Raw genomic sequence first — 15521 nt, 5'->3', positions numbered from 1 at the left:
AGAAAGAAAGAAAGAAACAGAGAAAGGAACTGATGTCAACACTAGAGTTTTCTCTGTTGTCATAGCACCTCTTAGGTGGTTTGGGCCTTGAACATGGGTTACACACATGGCTGTGTGGGTTAAGTATTTAATAATAGAGGGAGATGGAGTGGAGGGAAAGAGAGCCAAAGCATCAGCATGCTTTTATTAGATTCAAGTCTCTAGCTATTGTGCCACTCACATGACCGATACTTATTTCTTTTACAGTATAGACAAAGATATTGTTTTATAATATATTCAATTTTTCCTGTCTTGAAAAGGCAAGACAAGTTTATTAATGTTGTGGGATCTCACACAAATTTTGTAGAATTTCTTTGAAAAATCTTTTAGGAGGTGGGATATGGAGATTGGGTGGTGGGAACTGTGTGGAGTTGTACCCCTCCTACCCTATGGTTTTGTTAATTAATCCTTTCTTAAATAAAATAAATAAATAAATAAATAAAATAAAAGAGAAGAAAAAGAAAAGAAAAATCTTTTAGCAGTTTATTTGCAATGTGTTCATTTATAACTGTATCTTAACTCTAGTTAATCTGTTCATTTATGTAAAACTTTAGCCATGAATATGAAATAATTCTCAAACTTCAAAGAGTGAATTAAAGAAAAGCTAGACATGCACTAAATAAAGATTAGTCAAAAGAATGCATATGTAGGGAGTGGCTTTTGGGTCCTGGTGCATAATGGTGGTAAAGAACATAAATTGGGGGTGACCATGTCTTACAGACACCTATCTGAGAGAGATAAGTTTTATCTGTCTGTTACCAACTGTACTGTAAACCATAACCCCCAATGTTTTTTAAAATGAGAGTGACACTAGTGATTTTTAAATTTTTGTGTTCTATGAAAATGTAGTCATTAAAATTTTGTTCACATGTATGATGAGTCATAGTCACAGAATGATTCTACATATGTTTTCTTTCTTTTTCTCTTTCTTTCTTTCTTTTCCTCCAGGGTTATTGCTGGGGCTCAGTGTCTGCACTATGAATCCACTTTTCCTGGAGGCTATTTTTTCCCTTTTTCTGTAATTGTTATCATTGTTGTTTTTATTGTTGTTGTTGTTGCTGTCATTGTTGGATAGGACAGAGAAATGGAGAGAGGAGGGGAAGACAGAAAGGGGGAGAGAAAGACACCTGCAGACCTGCTTCACCACTTGTTTATCAACTAATATGAATATCTACAAGAGATAATATTTACATACCAGATGTGAATCAGAGGATGTCAAGTAACTCAGGTTGAAGGCAGAAACTAATTCCTCAGCAAGTGCCTACTGGCCTTGAAGTCAGATAACATTTCTATAGTTATAGAAGAGGGGCACAGACACACAACAGTTCATGCATTACCTTGGCAATGAGCTAGAAAATGAGTTTTGTTCCTGTCTCTTTCACATATTAGATGTGAAGGTTTTTATTTTATGTAAGTTTAATAATTAGTAGAAACATAGGCAGTTTTCATTAAAATATGCAGGTGGGGTAATTGGAAGACCTGCCCACCCCAGTCCCTATACCCCCTACTCCCACAAAATTACCAGAGAAGAATGTCTTAAGAAGGAATGTGTTGGTAGAAGAGATGATGAATTTGAGGCAATGGGGATGGGGGGGGGGGGTCCCTGAGCACCCACCACTGTCCCTCATTCTATAGATTCCAGGCCCTGGCTCTAGAAGTGAATCACATGACAGAAGGTGTTAGGCTTGGAAGAGAGTCCCATTCTATATACCCTGAGGAAGTTACGCTCTGTTCTGCCCTCCTGCTCAAAAGCCATAGGAGAGGATAAGTTATGTGATTTAACCATGGGACATTTGTTTGTTTGTTTGTTTTTGGTAGTATCAGGCCTCATGTATACATACATGGTTTCACTGCTTTCAGGCTAGCCTGTTCATTATTTTATTTCACAAGAGAAACACACAGAGGTCAAAACAGAGAAGGAGACACCTCACATTACTGGAGCTTCGGCAGGTATTATGACATTCCTATGTAGTGCTGGGACTCGAATCTGGGTTGTGCGCATGAAAAACACACACCCTACCTAATGAGTGATCTTCTGGTCCAGCCCTAGGGGAAAAAAAAAAAAGAGCCAATTAAAACATCTCTCAACCTCACTTTTCTAATCTACAAAACATGCCACAATTTAATCAAACCTAGTTTGTCCTACAGATACCCAATCTCTAGACCTTCCAGTGTCATTAAAATTAAATGACATAAAATATGTCATTAATCCTATAATGTAATTTTTATAATGCCCCTCCCCAAGTTTAGGGTGTCTGGAAAGATGTGACATTCTTTGCACCCATTCTTAACTCCCATCTTATTGAAAAAAAAAAGATCTACTTGTGAATCCTACTATTGAGAAGAACTTATTTATTCCCCAGTTATTCCATTTCACTGTACAAGATTTCATTTCTAATTTTTATCATTAGAAGCCTCACCTCACACTATAATTGTAGAGAGTGCTATTTAAAAGTCAAAGGTTCTTGGATTTAATGTCAGATCAACCTATGTTTAAACCTAGATGAAAATGATACTTGATAGAACATAAGCAAAGAGTGTTTCAACTTTAAGTCTAATAAGATACATTATCTTCATTTTGTTAAGTAAAGGAAGTACGTTTGGAGTCATTTTATTTTACCATTTTTGTATCGGCTATAGTCAAATTTCTTAGCTGACTAATACTCAATATATATGAGATAAAACTATTTCCTTTTAGGTAACTAATACAGAAGGTTTAAATAGAATTCCCTTTGTAACACTAGAATTGAGTTAAAAAATAAATAAATAAATACTAACGACCAAGGAAATAACATGATGTTTTATGCAAAAGACTTTCATGTCTGAGGTACCAGACTCCTGAGTTCAAATCTCTTGTGGCAACCATAACACAGAGCTTAGTATTGGACAAAAACAAGTAAAAATAAAAAAATACTCCCAGAGGGTTAAAGAATAGGAAAGCTGTCAGAGGAGGGGATGGGATACAGAGTTCTGGTGGTGGGAATTGTGTAGAATCGTACTCCTCTTATCCTATGGACTTGTCAGTGTTTTCACTGACTAAGATATCTCAAATATAAAGGATATATCATATATTTTTATGTACACTATGTGATACTACCTTGACGAAGCAGAAAATTATAAAAATAAACATCTACTTTAATGATAGAATTTTTTTTCTTATCATCACATAGAGCAATAGCTACAATTACAATGGGTGCAGCGTTAGTTCAACAGCCAAATAACTTTGAAAATAATTGTATAGAAAAATAAAATAAAAGGGAAGGTGGGTGATAGGTGATGACACACCCAATTGAGCTGCTCACACATTATCATGTGCAAAGACATGGATTCAAGCCTCCACTCCACGCCTGGGGTGGGGAGGGGGCTCTTTAGGAGTGATTAAGAATCTCTGCAGGTGTTTATCTTTCTCCCTCTCTCTTTCTATCTTCTCCCTTCTCAATTTCTCCCTTCCCTATCTAATAGAAAGGGGGTGGGGAGACAAAAAAAAAAAAAAAAAAACTAGCCATAGGGATCAGTGGATTCAGAGTACCAATACCAAGGCCCAGCAATGACCCCGGTGGCAAATAAAAAAGAGGGAACGAAAACAGTACTAGAGTTGAAGAATATAAATGAAAAGTATCCCATGAAAATTCACTACACAATTGTTTTCTCCAAAGAACACAATGATATATAGATATATAAATATAAAAAATTTTGGTCCAGATTAACATTGTGATATATTTAACTATAATCCTAGTTATCATGAGCCATTATTTTGTTCTCAAATAAATACTTGCATATGAGACTTTTTTTGTACAATCCAGCTTCATTCAAATTCAAAGTTAGATTAAGAAAAAGAAAGTCACCATTATAGGTTTTTAGTAGTATTTGAGATTATGAAATGAAAGTCACAAATATAAATTTACCCGATAAATTTATCCAGTATATGTATGAAATAGAAATTTCTACTGTGTGTGTATATATACATATATACATATCCATATATGTTCTTTTCAGTGTTGATATTCATGTTTAAATTGTGCATTTATATAGCTTGTATAGTGATGCCCACTGTTACCTTATCTTTTTGACTGACAATGATGAGATTTCAGTCATGCTCAGCCTTTCCGACAGTGCCAGTGATGGGATTTTTTGAAATCTTATTACTGCTTGCACTGCCCTGATCTCAGATGGAACTTTCAATCAAAAAGGCAATCAGAAGGTTATACATTCGTGAGTTTCCCTATAAAGCCTGTGATCTCATAATACAACTTGTTGGAAAGACCTACTTGCCTCCAGTCCTTATGTGGCTATAAAGAATAATTGGCTACTTAGCTCTCAGCACTCGCTTTTCCTGCTCTGAAAAACAGCATAGCCAGAACTCTGTTGAGTCTCAGTGTGGAATCTAGTGGCTCCTAGGAGATTTCTAGGTCTCATGTGGAGACTTGTCTAAGTTTAAGCATCTGATTAAACAAACTCTCCCAAGTCATATTTGGATCTTTCTAAGCATTTTTGTTTCACTAGTGATGCCAGTGAATCTAAGCTTTACATTACCTTATCTATAAACAAACTCCTACACATTTTTTTTCCAAAACATTTTCACTGTAAATTTCACATCCTAGAAATTGCATTTTGTATGACAAGGCTAACACTTAAATTTAATTTCTAGCATACTTTAATTATACTATTATTATAAACTGTTTTAATCCTACAAAATAGTACTCATAAAATTATTGTGAAGAACAGTTTCTTAATACTCTCGTGTGTGTGTGTGTGTGTGTCTTTTTAATAGACACTTCTATAAATTGTTGTGGTCAGTTTTCAGGGTTCAGGGCTGAGACTGAATTGATCCTATTTGGTATCCAGTCACCCAGGGAAACATTAGTTCCTCAGGATAAGAACCTTGATTTGAGAGGTGGGTAGAAAGAGATAATTTTGTTTCATTTTGGCTCCAACTCAACAGTTTTCTCCATTAGGCAGTGAACCCTTGGGCAGGATGACTCTCAAGGACAGAAAAAGACTAATGTTTGAGATGCATTAAAATTTTGCAGATATGTTCAAATGCCTGTCATCTGAATACACATTTTATTTGAAAAAGAGCCACATGTGTATATAAGATATATATCAGTATAGCTTACAAGAAGGCAATGGGCAGAGACACAAAGTAGTCATGTCAATACAGCTAAAATATATTATTTAAAGACTTGAAGTTAGGGTACTCAGTTTCTAAAAATAAGTGGATGGGAACCTCATCAGTCTATTTTGGTTGAGGAAGCCCTAACAAGTCTATTTCTAAATTTAAAAAATATCAAAGTTGTGTGTATATGTGTGTTTGCCTCAGATCGTTATTTCAATTCAAGATAGTCTAGAAGTATAGTTCCACTCTAGTGTAAACATGGCATTGTTCACTTGATTTCACATATTATAAAATCATAAATAGGCTTAATTTAAGCATAAAATACCACCGTGGTTGTGGCAGAGAAAATCTGCAAGCTATCTATGTCTTCATTCTCTCTTCATAGGTAAATGAATTTTGAGATTAGAGCTTGGTAACTGGTATGCCAAGACATTTTCTGCTCATTAAAAGCATTATATGAAATTTGCCCCATTGATTGCCAAGACTGTATGGATTTTACATTATTTTACAATAGTGATAAGCAGGACTTAAATTGGGGGAAAGAAAGGGAAGGAACGGAGTGAAATGTGGAATGGACAAGGTGTACTGTATCAAAGCAAAAGACTCTGGGGAAGGGTGGGAGGAAGAGTTCTCCACTGTAAACTAAGTTTGCAAAAGAAAAAAAAAAAACTCAGTATCTTACACTAATATAATATCACTATGTTGCTTTAGCAAGTCACCAGTCATCAATTCTTGCTGCATTAAAACTTTGCATTTTGAAATAAAATTAAAAATAATGTAATTCTAGTAAGTTTATGCTAACAAAAAAAGTGTAATATTTTTTCTAGGCATGCTTATATGTCTGTAATCTGTAACCTCATAGCAAAGTATATTATAAATGTATCTGCTTTAAAATAGATCATCAGTAAAGGCTGGGGGATATAGCATAATGATTATGCAAAAAGACATTTTTGTCTGAACCTTCAAGGTCCCAGGTTCAATTTCACACACCACCCATGATAAGCTAGAGCTCAGCAGTGTTCTGTTCTCTCTGCCTGTATCTATCTCTGTGTATGTCTCTCATTAACATAAATTAGATATATTTTCTTTTTTTAAGAATTTTTTAAATCTTTTTTTTATATTTATTTTATTTATTTATTCCCTTTTGTTGCCCTTGTTGTTTTTTTTATTGTTGTAGTTATTATTATTGTTGTTGTCATTGTTGGATAGGACAGAGAGAAATGGAGAGAGGAGGGGGAGGGGAAGACAGAGAGGAGGAGAGAAAGATAGACACCTGCAGACCTGCTTCACCGCCTGTGAAGCGACTCCCCTGCAGGTGGGGAGCCGGGGTTCGAACCAGGATCCTTACGCCGGTCCTTGTGCTTTGCGCCACCTGCGCTTAGCCCGCTGCACTACAGCCCAACTCCCAGATATATTTTCTTAAAAGACAAAAGAGTAATCTTATCTATGTTTAGAATGTGTAAGAGAAATGTTACTGTTGATTAATAGTAATCAGTATAATAACAATGATAATCTATACTCTGTGTTTTAGACACCCTGTCAAGTCCTGGCTGTCTTTTACTTTCAGAGAGAGAGAGAATATTGAAGTTTTGTTTTGTTTTGTTTTTTTTTCTATGCAAAAGGCATCTATCTCTAACCTAAGCTTTGTACATAGCAAAACAACACACTATCCAAATGAGCTATTTATTCTCTGGCCCAGTCTTGGTATATTTTAAAGTCACTTGAGGAAAAAGTATTCAATAGCTACAGTGATAAACATAAAAGACAAATTATTCTCAAGCAACAAGAATTCAGCAAGTGACTGGTTAAGTCACTGTATAGTGAGTATGTTTACCTTTCAAACACTTTGTTTCTTTTTTAGTAAAGGTAACATCTGTAGGTTGATGCCTTCATTTTTCTAGCCAAAGTCATGCTCTTGTCTGGCATCCCCGAGCCAGTGACTGAGATGGCAGGGTATGTAGAACGCAAGAAGTCTCCCCTGATAAGAGATATTAGAGACTCCTCTAATAGGCAGCCTGCCACTCAGACCCCTTACTGGCTGGCAGAGGCTAGTCAGGTCTCTACAACCACCTAAGACATTCTTGCTAAACCCTTTTTACTGATCACTTTACTTTTTACAAATTTTAGATGACATCTCCATCTGAAAATTTCCCCTGTTCAATCTTGCTTCCTCTTTTATCTTTTTTCCCCCCATTATCATTTTATTGAGGGGATGTTGATTTACAGGTTTTTTTGTTTGTTTGTTTGTTTTGTTATCACGAGGGTGCATTTCCACAATTCCCAAGATAGGTATCAATACATTTCACCCTCAACCAAACCATTATCGTATTCCACCATAGAGACTTAGGTCTCCTATCCTTTATCATTTACTCCTAACTCTACTTTTCTGTCTACTTCTAGGAGACCCAAATGCATCATGTTTCTTAAATGCCCCCATTGTTCTCCTGCTGTGTGGTCATTGCCAAGTCATTTTGCCTCTGGTCCTTTATAATAATAATTGCTATAAATAAAAGTGAGGGGTCAGGAGGTGCTGTACCTGATAGAGTGCACGTACTACCATGCACAAGGACCCCAGTTCAAGTCCCCAGTCCCCACCTGCAAGAAGGAAGTTTCACGAATGGTGAAGCTGTGCTGCAAGTGTCTCTCTTTCTCTCTCCTTCTCTATTTCCCCATTCCTTCTCCATATTTCTATATTTATTCAAAATAAATAAAGATATTAAGAAAACTAGGAGCATTATAGAATTCTAGTTAGAGGTCATGACTATTAATAGATTTTCATCTGATTGGAAAAGAAAGTGAACACAACAGAAGTATTTATAAAAATATATTTCACAAAGTAGGAAACAATACAGGAGTTCTCTGAATACAATACATGGAGTAAATAAACAATATTGCATTAAAGCAAAGTAGAAAATTAAAATGATCTGCATGTAGTACTTGAGTTTTATCAGACATTGTCTACTCCTAAATGGCAGGTTTTTGCATGACAAACTGAATATGCTCACATCTTCTAGTGTTGTTCTCTCTTGGAGTCTAAGACGTTCTGTGCGTCACCATGAAGATCGGAGTGAGAAGTGCTAGAAACAGAAGCAGTAAAATTATGTACAAATCAGTTCCTGCTCTAAAATAGTGGGGGCAAGTTGAAGATGTTTATTGTGCAGGATATTATGTAAATATCTAAAAGTCTAGAGTTTAAATATTCACATGAATCAATATACTTTCAGATGTTTGTGCTTGTAGTAAAAACACCAAATACTAGGATTATCAACAAAATAGAAAACAGTCCAAAAGTTTCTCTGGGTAAATGCTGTACCTGCCATAACCAGTCACAATAACACTTTCTACTCTAAAGAGACTATTAGATCTCCTTTTGATAATATTGCCTGCCATACTCATCTCATCAAAATGTACATGTATTAAACATTCATTGTATATATATTTATATAAAACAATCTAAAGGATTATTAATGGATATAATTTAGCTTTTCTCCCACATAGTCCCTTAATCTACAGATTACCAACCTTAATAAATAAAAGCATCAATGGACATCAATAAAATATTTATTTCAAGGATTAAACAAATAAATTCACGTGCTAGTGATAAAATCATCTGTCTCTTATGTAGTCCGCTGTATGATTCAGTTTATCTCTGTGTCCTTGTGGAAGAAGATGAAGTGGAGGGAATGAGTAATCCTGCTTCCAGAAAACAAGCCTGTTTCAATGGGATTTCTCTCCTCCCACCACTGTGCTGGCAATCCCCACCCTGGAATGGATTACGAACATGTGAATATTTTAAGGCTTGACACAATATTTAAAGATGCTATTCAGTCTCTGACGAGTGGGGCCAACAATTATGTACAATGTGTGGTCACTGTACCATATAATCTAGGAGGCCTCCCAAAATTCCAAAAAGTCAAAATGTACAGCAGACCAAGTATTGCTTTATCATTTGTGGCTGGATCCTTATTGGTGAAGGGGAAAAAACCATTTGCATTTATAAAAATCCTTGCAGAAGACATGGGTCAGCAGCAAAATTCTTGCAGGTCCATTTTTCTAAGAAAGCACCTTTTAATTTTGATTTTTTCCTCTTTTTTAAACCATTGCTTTAAGGATTAGCCAGGATCCCAATATTTGTGGTGTTCAGGTAAATATCAAATATCCAAAGACTTCTAGATACTCCACATACTTTAATTCACACTCCACAAGATTTATAACCTCCTAACACAAAATTTTAATTTTTATTATTTTTTTTGGTTCAACATTAAGATGTAGTTGAGTTTATAGATGACTGGTGCTAAACTTGCCTCTAAAACAAATAGCCACATTGGTTGTATCTAAGGGGAGTAACCCTAGAATATTACAGAATGCTCAGTTCCATGGATTTTTTTTTTTAATAATCCACTGTCAAGTTTCTTTGTCACTTTCACCAACAGAGTAGAGTTCACCCAGTCTCTTAAAGCGGGGACCCCAGTCACTGAGGTAGTCAAAATTCTGGTCTGAGTCTGAGGTGGTGGACTCCAGGGAGCTGAGGGAGCCAGCCACAGACCCTCGGCCTTCATAGCCATAAATCTGAATGGAGTCATAAGGCGGGGCTGTGGGGTCGTTATCTGCCTCATGTAACCGCACATTTATAAATTCATCAACATCAACACCATTTGGAACTGGAGCAAGCCCTTGCCTTGGCATAAACTGCAAATCTGGTTTAATATCCTTACGGGGTAAAAATCCATTAATTCCATCTGGGTTTTGTAAAGTTGCAATGTCAAAAGCCTCTGTGTCTTCCTCCCCTCCTCCTTCATCATCATAGCGAATGATATTTTCTCGTACATCTTCATCATCTTTGATAATTAATGGCTCATTTTTATGTCGTCGAAGGGTTACAAACAGCACCACGATGACTGTAGGAAAATAACATGTAATTACAATTAGCCAAACTAGAATGCAATACCATCTCTAGCACACTGTGTGTGTTAAGTGATGGGAGCATTATTAAAAAAAAAAAAAAAAAAAAAAAAAAACCTGTGAGCATGTAGTTTTAATGTGATTTACTTTATTCACTGAATGTCTTTATAAAGAATAAGCATTAAATTTTGGGTGCATACTATTCCAGGTTGCTTCTGTTTATTAAGTGTTGGTGAACTAATGAGGGCTGCATTTAAAGTAGCCACGGGGCTGAGGAGAGAGCATAGTGGTTATGCAAAAAACCTTTCAGGTCAGAGGCACAAAAAGTCCCAGGTTCAATCCCCTGCACCATCATAAACCAGGGCAGAGCAGTACTTTTATCTCTGTCTCCCTCCCTTTCTCTCTGTGTGCCTCACTCTCATTAATATAAATAAAAAAATTTTAAATGGGTTTTTAAAAAATAAATAAAGTAGTCATTATGGCTATAGAGTTCATGGTGCAGAATGGAAAACCACACAGAAAGCATCAGTAACTTGCTATATATCTTAGGAATATCCCTCAAAATCTTTTGATTCCATGTACCTCTTCTATAAAGAAAATGGAGGGTAGGGTAGATAGCAAAATGGTTATGTAAAGAAACTCCTGCCTAAGGCTTCAAAGTCCCAGGTTCAGTCTCCTGTAACACCATGAAAGCTAAGCAGTGCTCTGGTAAAAAGGAAAAGAAGACGGGGGAAGAGAAGGAGAAGAAAACAGATCATATCTAGACATATTTTATTTTGTTAGTTCTTTAAGGCTCTTGCCAATCAAAAAGTGTCCTTTCACAAATGAAGAATGTATGTATGTATGTATATATGTATCAGATCTGCTTGGACACATCTTGACCACTTTGAAGGCCAAAACCTCTCTGACAAGAAAAGCCAAATGTAGGGGAAGAGTAAACAGTGTTAACTAGTTCAGTACTGAGGGTCAAATGTTTCAGGACATTATACTTAAACTCGGGCACTGGGTGAGCAGGATTGATGTAACTGACAATTGCTTTACACTGAGGTATTTATTTTTATTATTATTATTATTCATTAAGAATACATCTTTTTCATTTGTATATCTTACCACTGTCTAATCTCATTTTTTCTAGTAGCATTTCCGTGGAAAAGTTATAGAGGCTATTCTTAATGTGCAAACTGTATTTTAATTTGATTTTAAATAACTGAGAAAAACAATATATCAAACACATTTTCTGCTTTTTAAATTTTTTTATTCAAGCTCACTAAACTTTATAATCAGTTGAATTCAGTAACACCATATATACATTGTTGAGATAAAATTGTGTTTTGAACATATGAGAGCCCCCAATCATAATTAGTTGCTGTGTGCATCAGATCTGAATATCTGGTAATGTAATAGGTGCTGATGCAGCCACATAAAGGCCCATCTCCACTTCCATCACTGTTACGTTTAGTTTGTCTTTTCACTGCTGACAGCACTGAAAAGGCACTTGATAGTCCTTTTCATGGGGAGGACATCTACTATCTCAACTCTTTTTCTCTTCTTTTCTTAGTGACCTTGATCAAAACTTCAAGAAATGAAAGAATATTGCTCTTCTCCCAGGTAATTTCCCTGACCTGAATAGGTCAGAGTTGCTATCTTTATTTATAGTCATTTATGAACCCCCCCCAAAAAAAATGGTGTCCATGAGATTATGACGTACATACGTACCCAGCAGCAAAATAATGCATGCTAATATGGCAATTAAGGCTCCCATACTGAGTCCAATTGGAAGGACATAAGCTTCAACATTACAGGACTGTACGACACCATCACTGCTGCAGCCACAGACCCGGATGGTCAGGGTGCTGGTGCTGCTCAGAGGTGGATTCCCACTGTCACTGATTATTATCGGTAAAAGATAAACTTCTTGTTTCTGTCGGTTGAATCCATTATGTTTTGCCAAAATGCTAAGGGAATTATCTGGAAAAAGTGAAAAACACAACAGTTTGCATCATTTCAAAATGGCTATTCAACCACTTGTTTTTCTAGTTCATAAATCCTCTGCAACCCTGAAGGCACTCTCAAGTTACTGGATCACTCAACCTCTTTCCTTCAATCTTTGCCCCACTTTCCCAATTGGCATGGGCCAAAAGTCATGTACATATACCCTAGCTGGTATATTGGGGCCCTATGATGAACTAAGTGGTGCTTTACAATACCTTGTAAAAGAAAATGATTTTTTTAAATAATAAAAAGTAATCTTGGGCGGAGGGTAGATAGCATAATGGTTATGCAAACAGACTTTCATGCCTGAGGCTCTAAAATCCCAGGTTCAATCTCCCATACTACCATAGACCAGAGCTGAACAGGGCTCTGGTTAAAAAAAAAAAAAAAAAAAATCTTCAAGTACCCTTTCATAGGACACAAATCCCTTCTAGGTTCCCACAAGTAAGTTGAATGTTTTTCCCCCTCATTTATCCTGGTAATGCAAAAGTTGGTGGATAGAATTTCACCATATTTTGAGGGTATATATGATACAGCAAATCCTAACAAAGGGATTCTTCAAAGTTAACCCAATTGCCAAACAATGTGATCATTGCAATAATCTATTGTCTTCTTAAATCCTAAGACAAAAGGAATCTCCTGCTTTGTCTATAGAGCTTATGTTTCTCCCAATCCTGGAACCTCTGGGGTGAGGCTCACTTCCCTGCATGCTTCTCTCAAGTCAGGCCAAATGATATTGCATCCGCTTATTCCAACCTAATCAATGCAACAAGTACCATCCTAGCATGCTTCACCTCAGACTGTGTACAGAGACATCAGACATGGATTGCCAACCCTTCACCCTCATCACTCGGGAGAGGCCTTTCCTTTCCTGGTAGACTCTAATTCCATTCCAGGAGGTTCACTTCCTAACAAAGTCCCAAAACCTAGATATAGGCCAGGTACCATAAGATAGAGCATATGTTCACATGTATCTGTAAATTAGGGCAAAATATATACATGAAAGCAAAAATATACAATAGTCTTTAATGAGTCAGTATCAAGTTCATAATGAAATGGTGTCCACTTAGACTTAGATACCCTCCTCACCTACTTCCTATTACAGTTCTCTCACTCACTTCAAAGCTAACCTTAGCAAAGCAAGGACTACAAAAGCTGAATATGGGCAAGAGAATGGCATACTTTTAGGATGACTCTTTAGTCACTGTCAGGCCATTCCACCAGCTGGGGCCCTAATCGGGGAGTCCTGAGTCTCCCAAACAGATTTGATGGGCCTAGACCTCAAATAAATCCCTCTCTCCATTGTTTCCGGTCATCTGTATCAGGAACAACAAAATAGACCCCTTTGTGGGCCCCCATAGGACCTTGCCCTCAACTTGGATCAACAATGGTAGAGAATGTTCCATCCTCTGAAGGGAGGATGGACAACATACTCTATGATACACCTGAAGAAGATGGGTGGACACTGGGGCAGCATGGAATGTTCCTACTCATGGCCACAGAATGTGAGCTCAGATCTAGAGGGATGTAGAGGTCACACGGGCTACTAAGCCAATTATGGGCCTCAGATCATATCAAATTGATGGGGTTTGCAGTGATATTTATACCCCTTTCCCATATTAGGGAGCTACTCTCTTCCCTGATCCAACTTTCTGGTCCTTTTCCCAGCCATGACATCCTCTCCCCAGACAATAATTAGGATTCACCTGCATATCAGATTTCAGGCTCAGGCAAAAAAAAAAAAAAAAAAAACCTAGTATAGCTACAGGCTCTTTCAAATATAACTAAAATATGCCTACTAGCTAACTACAAAATGGAGGACCCCCAACTCTTCACCTGCACTATTCCAGCCTTTAGGTCCAGAATTGTCCAACAGTTTGTTTGGCTTTGTATATTAACTATCTTTTCAGTCACCAGGTTCCAGATGCTAGCATGATGTGACCAGACTTCCCTGGACAGACAAACTCACCAATGTGTCCTGGAGCTCTGCTTCCCCAGAGCCCTTCCCCACTAGGGAAAGAGAGACAGGGTGGGAGTATGGATCGACATGTCAATGCCCATGTTCAGCGGGGAAGCAATTACAGAAGCCAGACCTTCAACCTTCTGCATCCCACAATGATCTTGAGACCATAGAGGGTTAAAGAGTAGGAAAGCTATCAGGGGAGGGGTTGGTATATGGAAGTCTGGTGGTGGGAATTATGCAAAGTTGTACCCCTCTTACCCTATGATTTTGTCAATGTTCTTTTCTATAAATAAAAAAATAAAAAAAAAGAATTTCACCATATTTGAAAGGCATGAAGAAGCTCTGTATTGAATGGCAGACCATACAGCCATATGGCATACAGCACAGTGCCTTTTGTTGACTCCCACAGAAGCCTAAAACTGAATCATACTTTAGAGCATTTAGACAAAAAAAAAAACAACAAAAAAAAACCCCACCTCAGTTACTGCCAGTTGAAGTGCCTTACCTATTAAAAGTCTTATGCCTGCACCATGAATCCATTGTTACTTGAGGCCTCACCCCTCCCCCATTTTGTTGCCCTTGTTGTTATTGTTATTGCTGTCAAATAGGACAGAGAGAAATTGAGAGAGGAAGGGAAGACAGAAGGGGAGAGAAGGATGGATACTTGCAGACCTGCTTCACCTCTTGTGAGGTGACCCCCCTGCAGGCTGGGAGCTGGGGCCTCAAACCTGGATCCTTGTGCTGTTGTGCTTCGCTCTGTGTGTGCTTAACCCATTGCACTACCACCAGCTCACCCACCCATTAAAAGTCTTTACTGAAGACCTAGAGTGGTTACAAAAATAAAAATTACACTAGAAGTCACAGAAGCTGATACACCATTTTGCATAGGCCAGTTAATTACATGGAAACTGTGTTGTTAACTGAGAATAACATTTAAGGACTTTTACATAAGACTTGGTGGGAAACTTCAGAACAAAGAGAAACTGGTCAGTAGAAGTGATTAGTCCTGAGTTTCCATTATGGTTCTTAAACTTTCATCAAAAAAATATTATTTAAGTTATTCACCCCTCGTCAATTATAATCATGTATTAATCTATGTTCTCATGCTGATTAATGAAATACAGCTATGTATTCAAAATGAGGGTACTATCTCACAATGGTATTCTAGTCAAAAGCAAATAAGCATAATTTTGTTAATGTATGTAGTATTATTCAAAGTTTATTTTAGCAGATACATTTTCAAGCAATGGAATATTTACAGACTATGGAATAGTTAGCTGCCTCATTGATGCTTATTAAGACAGGGATTCCAAACCATTGTTATCCAACTCATGGTTATCTATTACATTCAAATGGTTTTGAAATATTTATTTGATAGGACAGGAAAAGTTGACTAGGGAAGGACATACAAAGAGGAAGTGAAGGAGGACATTTAGGGAAGCATTGCTTCACTGAGTATAAAGCTTCTTCCTTGCAGGTGGGGACTTGGGATTGAATCCAAATCTTTGC

At 37.1% G+C, this 15521-nt stretch overlaps 1 protein-coding gene across 5 annotated transcripts in view; it reads right to left on the bottom strand.

The window, feature by feature from the left end:
- Positions 1–1551: 1551 nt before the first annotated feature.
- The window catches only part of CDH8 (cadherin 8), a 487537-nt gene continuing 473567 nt past the window's right edge, over positions 1552–15521 (bottom strand). For 2 of the 5 annotated variants that reach the window (XM_007528643.3, XM_060185430.1), the window contains 2 exons: positions 11774–12025; positions 7967–10053 (listed from right to left, as the gene is read on the bottom strand). In XM_007528643.3, coding sequence (XP_007528705.1) covers positions 9560–10053; positions 11774–12025 — 746 coding nt within the window. In that variant the 3' untranslated portion in view covers positions 7967–9559. Of the gene's footprint in view, positions 2086–7966; positions 10054–11773; positions 12026–15521 lie in introns of those variants that run through there. The other 3 variants (XM_060185429.1, XM_060185428.1, XM_060185427.1) reach the window with 3 other exon arrangements.

Source organism: Erinaceus europaeus, chromosome 2, assembly GCF_950295315.1.
Source record: "Erinaceus europaeus chromosome 2, mEriEur2.1, whole genome shotgun sequence".
Lineage (NCBI taxonomy): Eukaryota > Metazoa > Chordata > Mammalia > Eulipotyphla > Erinaceidae > Erinaceus > Erinaceus europaeus.
This window is presented reverse-complemented; position numbering and strand designations above follow the sequence as displayed.